General features: G+C 52.3%; 1 protein-coding gene across 1 annotated transcript; it reads left to right on the top strand.

The window, feature by feature from the left end:
* The first annotated feature begins 467 nt into the window (after positions 1-467).
* NKX6-1 (NK6 homeobox 1) lies at positions 468-6,194 on the top strand. The gene is made up of 3 exons (XM_074227389.1): positions 468-1,212; positions 3,412-3,584; positions 5,943-6,194. Exons 1-3 carry the CDS (start codon positions 468-470, stop codon positions 6,192-6,194), a joined length of 1,170 nt encoding a protein of 389 aa, XP_074083490.1.
* The last annotated feature ends 942 nt before the right edge of the window (positions 6,195-7,136 follow it).

Consider the following 7,136-nt stretch of genomic DNA (forward strand, 5'->3'; position numbering starts at 1 on the left):
AGAGCCGCCCGCGGGCCCCTCGCACCCCGGCACTTCCCGGGCGCCCCGATTCCGGAGGAGAGAGCAAGGGCTCCCCGCTCCACCCCGGCCCTCGCATCCCAGCGGAATCCCGGGGCCCCAACTTTGCCCTCCACCAGAGGTCCCTAGGTTTCCCTTGGCCCCTCTCCGGAGGAAGATGAGAAGAAGCGCATTTTGAGGCTCCGAGCCGCGGAAATCGAGGCGATCCGAGGGGGGTCCCCAGCAGCCCAGGGCTGAGGTCCTCTCGCTCCCGCTGGGCGCGCGCGGGGAGGCCGAGCCGGGGCGAGAGGCGGGCAGAGCGCCCGCGACCTCGAGCTTCCAGGAGCCGGGAGCTCGCCCCTGGGCGCCCCCTGCGCCGGCGGGCCCTCGGGAGCGGGGGCTGGGCGCTGCCCCCCGGAGTCTCGGGAGGCCGGCGGCAGGCGGGTCCGGCCTGGGCGCTCGGCTGTGGGATGCTAGCGGTGGGGCCCATGGAGAGCGGCCGGCAGAGCGCCTTCCTGCTGAGCAGCCCGCCCCTGGCTGCCCTGCACAGCATGGCCGAGATGAAGACCCCGCTCTACCCGGCCGCCTACCCGCCGCTGCCCACGGGGCCCCCGGCCTCCGCCTCGCCTTCGGCCTCCTCCTCGTCCTCGTCCTCGTCGTCCGCCTCGCCCTCGCCCCCCCTGGGCGCCCATAACCCCGGCGGCCTCAAAGCCCCGGGCGCGGGGGGCCTGTCGGCGCTGGGCAGCCCCCCGCCGCAGCTGTCGGCCGCCACCCCGCACGGCATCAACGACATCCTGGGCCGGCCCTCCATGCCCCTGGCCTCCGGGGCCTCCCTGGCCTCCGCCTCGCCCTCCGGCTCCTCCTCCTCCTCCTCCTCCTCTGCCTCCTCCTCTGCCTCCTCCGCCTCCTCCTCCTCCTCCGCCTCCTCCTCCTCCTCGGCGGCCGCCGCCGCCGCCGCCGCCGCCGCCGCCGCCGCTGCCGCCGCCGCCGCCGCCTCGGCCCCGGCGGGGCTCCTGGCCGGCCTGCCTCGCTTCAGCAGCCTCAGCCCCCCGCCGCCTCCCCCCGGCCTCTACTTCAGCCCCAGCGCCGCCGCCGTGGCGGCCGTGGGCAGGTACCCCAAGCCGCTGGCCGAGCTGCCCGGCCGGACCCCCATCTTCTGGCCTGGGGTCATGCAGAGCCCTCCGTGGAGAGACGCCCGGCTGGCTTGCACCCCTCGTGAGTATCGCCTCCCCCAGCCCACCCCTCCGGGCCCCCCCCGTGTCTCCAGCTCCTTCCCCTGGCCGGCCTCTCCACCCCCAGCGCGAGGGCACCCGGGGAAGGAAGAAGCGGTAAACTGAGGCTGGGGAGAGGCCGCGGGCAGGGGCGGAGGAGGGGAGGAGGGCTCCGAGAAGGCTCCCGGCTTCCCGAGCCGCTCTAGGGACTTGGCAGCACCCTCCCCTCCGACTGCAGGGAACTCTCTCGAAGCGGGGGTGCGTGCTTGTGAGTGGGGGACAGAGCGAGGCCCTGAGGGGGCACTGGGTCCAGAGGGCACCCATCAGCCCTGGGCGCCTTTCTGCCGTGCCCAGCCCCCGTCACCTCTGGGCCCTCGCCTGCGCGGCCGCCCCGGTCCCGCCTGCTTGTGGACACTACTTGGGTGGGCAGGGAGGGGAAGACCCGAGCAGCCTCTGGTTCTGGTGGCGGGTGAGGGCTCCTCCCCGGCCCTTGGTGGGGGTGGGGGTGGGCAGGGGACTGAACTGCACCAGAGTTCACTAAGTCGGACTGCACCGAAGGCCCCGGAGAGGAATGTGTTTATTTGCATGTAAACCACGGTGTCATTTTATTCTCCCTTCACCTCCCCGCCCCTCTCTCGCCCTGGGTAAATCTGGCCACCAGCGAGCCCATTGTTGACCTGCTCGCCACTCTCGAGGAAGGCAATAATGGTTAAATCGAGGACAGCCCTTTGGTTCTGGCGTTCCCCCTGTGCAGCCAGCCGCTGAGGACACGCCAAGGGCCCTTCCCTCGGCCCTCTTCCCTCTGTCTTCCGTAGCTCTCCTAGTCTTCTTTCTTCTTCTCCCTTCTAGTTTTCACCTTGTCTTCGTTATGGGGAGCGCAAATCCCCAACTTTCCAAGACAAGAATGGGGATAAGGGTGCCAGGGAAGGAGGGATGAACAAGTCAGAAGAAACTCCCTAATCCCCAAGGGTTTCCCTTGGAAAAAAACTGACTTCCGCCTCCCACTATGCCACCCCCTTCACATTTAATTTTCCCTCCCTAGGATCATGCTTTCCGCATGATTTTGTAGCCCCCCAGTGAAAGATTCCTTTTTCATTAGTCTTTATTTTTATTTTGTCTGAATAACCCAAGTTATTATCTCTCAAGCGTCCTGGCTTCTTTTTTTGGAGACTGAATATATAGAGAGCAGGCTATAAGAACCCAGGAAATAATACTTTAGAAAGAAAGCAGCAGAATTGGAAGTCGGTAGAAAGGCAGAAGAGAGATTTGGAGGGAGGTCCGTGTCCTACCGGTAGTGTGATCTTTTTCAAGACACTGTTAACCACAAAAACAAAGCAGCAAACTCTCTTAGCCAAGGCGTGAAGTTACAGGTTTCTTTGGATTATCTAGTAAGTAGAAATAGAATCGTATAGATGGAAAGGATCTCAGAATCATCTAGTGCAAGGTTTCTTAGAACTTTTTTTTTTTATTGATATCTAAATTTCTATATAATTGTTTCCTTGGTTTTTCTGTGTATTTTGCTTTATTCATTGAAAAACTTTAGTCTAAGAGGGTTTCCATAGGCTTCAGCAGGGGATCATGACACAAAAATAGTTAAGAAAGGTTGATCCAGTCCAACCTTTTTAATTTTACTGTTAAGGCAATAGAGGCCCATGGAGATCCAGTAATTTGTAGATCATAGGCCTAGGAAGTGACAAAGGTGATTCCAGCATATGAGGTTTCCATACCCCTAGTCCAAGTCTTTTTCCACCATGCAAGGCTTACATACAATCAAAACAAAAAATCACGTTGCTTGTTATTTCCATCTATTTTCCAGGATCAATTGAAGGTAGAAAAATATGTATAATAAAAAAAAATCAGAGAGGTTTTTGGCCACCACTTCTCCTTAATTGTATCTTTTCCAATTTGGCCCAAACTTTCTATAACGAGAAACAATTCTTTTTGCCTTTGCTTTGTTTGATTGCCTATGAATAGGAGGACAAATATTATAAACATATATCTGCATAAAAGCAGTTAGTTAATGGAAAAATTGCCACCATAATTATTATTGGTGATTCTACTCCAGGGAATTTTTCCTGGGATAGAACAAGGTTTACTTTCCCAGGAGGAAAAAAAAAAGTTTTGTTTTGTTTCGAAAGTTCAGTCATGTTTTGGGCGAACTATTTAATCTCCTGTCTTCATCCTTTCCCATCCATTATGTCAGATCAAAGTTCAATTTTGCTGGACAAAGATGGGAAGAGAAAACACACAAGACCCACGTTCTCAGGACAGCAGATTTTCGCTCTGGAAAAGACTTTTGAGCAAACAAAATACTTGGCGGGACCCGAAAGAGCGAGGTTGGCTTATTCCCTGGGGATGACGGAGAGTCAGGTCAAGGTGAGTTTCTGGGGTGGAACCTTACAGGAAAGTTGTGGTCTTCAGAATGGAAAAGATGGAGTAAAAGAAAGGAAAATTAGCAAAGAAAAATAGTCTGCATCAAGATGTTAGAAAGAAGTTCTGTCTTTAAAACAACTGATAAAAAAAAGGACCCAACCCTTGCCTTTAAAATAAGGTTAATCTGGATAGCAGTGAACATCCCATAAAGAGGAAGAATCAGGGCATTACTAAAACAGCTGTATTGCTTATTTTTAGATAACTCCTTTTTATTTCCGCCATAAAGCTTTCTGGTAGTTTTTGATGGTCAGGCACCTCAATGCCTCCTTTTAGCGTGTGCTCCCCAGTGTTTTATTCTTGGGGTATGTATAGTATTGAGCCATGTTTTTTTTTTTAAATAATAATGGGTGTTATGGATGTGAGCGGTTACTACAAGAATCTACGAATTTGATGAGCAATGAAGATAATATGAAAAACTGAGACTTTATTGAGTTTAGAGAGAAAAAGCTCGTTGTTGGGGGAAATTATTTTCTATCTATAGGGTTACACTTCATCTTTGTGGGTTGTAAGTTCTATGATCTTCTGGTAGTATCTTTGAAAGAAAAGCAACCCTTATTAGTCAAAAAATTCTTGACTTATTCCTGAACTTCAAATTGGTCTCCCCCCCCCCCCCCAGTTGTTTTACTTTTAGAAGTATTGGAGGGGCAGGGAAGGGCACATTGACTTAGATTGTACAGAATAATTATGACTTTCTCTCTCTCTCTTTTTGCACTCCTTTTCTGATTTGTTTTATCTGTTCCCTATTTGGATGTGTGTTTATTCTGAGCTTTGCCAAGATGCTCTGTTTTAATTGATTTTGTTGCCTATTCCCTAAATTAAAACCCTAAACATCATTAATATCAGGTAATGTTACCATTCAGTAGTGCTTTAAAATTTTTTTCAACAAACACATTTAGAAACTAATTTTAAATAGCACTTTTATCTTTGGGTATTATTCAGGCTACTTTCTACTTCAAAATGTATTTTTGCACTTGGAGGTTGGTTCACCTCTATACCACAGTTGCCTGGAGATCCTCATTTGTCACTGTAAATCCATCTAAATAGCTAGGAGTGAATTATTGTCACCAATACAATGAAAATCACAGCCCCTCTCCTCACAGTTCTGCTCCTTGGAATAAAATACATAACGGATGGGAAAACATAAAGAGAGGCCAATTCACAGGCCTCGCTATAATTTATTGCATATTGCTGATGGCTCAGATTAAAATATATTCATCCAGGATTCTGCCATGTATTTGGTGGAAAATTCCTGTCTAGAAATTGAGCACCTTTAGGTATTTTTTCCCTTCCAACAATATCAAAATGATAAGATGATAGAATATGGTCATTCTCTAAATAGATATTAGATTATTTAAAAGTAGATAATTTTAAAACACAATTTTAAGCAACAATCTCAGATTTAAAATTTTTTTTTGCCAGAAGTAAATATACAGCAATATTTTTTTCTGGTGGAGGATTACCCCCAAATTTCTCTGTGCTGAGAACTGAATAAATTGGCATGTTTTTGTGGGTTACTTTGGGGATTTAGCAGAAGCTTTTACTTTGCATTTTAGGATTGCTACCAAACGGACACATTTATTAAATTCTGAGGAAGGGAATGAGGGGGAGGAGAGCAATTTACATAGTCTGAGAATGGGTAATCAGTCCTGCGATTAGACAAATTAAACAGCCGGATGTCCAAAAGGGGAAAAGAGGGAGAAGAAAAACTGAACTATTTAAGAACTTTCCCTTCTCTCCAATACGAACTTTTGAGGATGTTTTTGAAATTCCTCCAACTAAGAAAATAAACAAAAATAATTAAGGAACTATATGACAGAACAATTAACATCCCCCTCCAATTAATTTATGTAGGGGATTCAGCCTCTCTCTCTCTCTCTCTCTCTCTCTCTCTCTCTCTCTCTCTCTCTCTTCCCCCACATATTTTTTCGAGTCACCTAATTTTAGTTGTGCTCCTCTGGGCAATCACTGGGTGACAGGATCATCAACTGTACATTTCTGAGCCTTGACAACTGTTCTAAGCTTGTTCTGATGACTCCAAAGAATAGGGACAGACTCTGGGGCGAAATGAATTCGCTTTCTGGAGGAGGGGGAAGCTGACTGTCAGCGGGTGATGCTGTGGGTGAGAACTGCATTGGAAACTTTACTGATCTCTCTACTCTCTCTCTCTCTCTCTCTCTCTCTCTCTCTCTCTCTCTCTCTCTCTCTCTCCTCTTGCCCTCATCCTTTCCTGCTATTTTTTTGGGGGGGGGTCTGCTTTGACCACCTCCTTTCCCTTCTCCCTCCTGCTGCCGGCCCTTGCAGGTTTGGTTCCAGAACCGTCGGACCAAGTGGAGGAAGAAACACGCGGCCGAGATGGCCACGGCCAAGAAGAAGCAAGACTCGGAGACGGAGCGGCTGAAGGGCGCCTCGGAGAACGAAGAGGAGGATGACGACTACAACAAGCCCCTGGACCCCAACTCCGACGACGAGAAAATCACCCAGTTGCTGAAGAAACACAAATCGAGCAACAACAGCCTGCTGATGCACACGTCAGAGAACGAAAACTCATCTTAAAGCTGCCCCGGGGCAGCCCTGAGCACCCCAAGCCCCCTCGCCCCCCCCCCCCCCCGCCCAGCCCAACCCGATCTCCTCCTGCCCGGACCTTAGTGCTGAGAGTGCCAGCCCCCGACGCCTTCCCCGCACCTCCAACGCACACGCGCCCTCATGAACCCCCAAGGCCTCCCCCATCCCCACTTCGGCCAGGGTGGAGCTAAGCCGTCCCATCGGCACAAGACCGAGAGAACGGGGCCCGGCCCAGCGCCCTGGCTCGGGCGGCTCTCCGCCTCGGGACCCCCCCAAGTCCTCCCCCTCCCCGCCCTCCCAAGAGCCCTGAGGACTCCATCCCGGTTAAGGGAGGACATTTGCTATTTTCTGAGATGTATATGTATATTTTTCTAAACTCTCTAAGTGACGGCAAGAGACTCGGAGACATGGAAACACGCAAAGCAAATAAGCGAAGAAAAACACCGAAGCCAGCCCCCGTCAGCCCAGCCCTCTTCGAGCACCCCGGGCCCCCTCCTCCCGCCCCGCGGCCCTCCGGCCCCGCGCCCTCCCCAGGCTCCGGCGGCTCGCTCCGCTCTGCGGGCGGCGCTCAGGGGAGAGTGGGCGAAGGAAGCGGGGTCGCGGTCCGGGCCCTCCCCCCGGGCCCTCCGCGTCGCGCCGGCCGCAGGGACCAGGGACGGCTCCTGGGCCGCCAGCGGCAGGTGGGACTAGTAAGGTGTGGTAGGCCTTTGTAAATAAATCGTGAGTCCTCCGGGCCGCAAGTCCCTCTGACTGCGACTATTTAAAATGTAAGGCATGTTTGGTGGTGCCGAAGTAGACTTCGACTTGCCCCTGCAATCGGAGATGGAGTTCAATCCCGCGCCCCCCTTTGCTTTGGGGAGTCTTGGAAGAGACGTCAGAGAGCTGCGTCCCTCCCCCCGCCTTTCTGCTTCCCCCTTCTTTCTATTCGACTGC

This window comes from Macrotis lagotis, chromosome 3 (genome assembly GCF_037893015.1).
Source record: "Macrotis lagotis isolate mMagLag1 chromosome 3, bilby.v1.9.chrom.fasta, whole genome shotgun sequence".
In the NCBI taxonomy this organism is placed as follows: domain Eukaryota; kingdom Metazoa; phylum Chordata; class Mammalia; order Peramelemorphia; family Peramelidae; genus Macrotis; species Macrotis lagotis.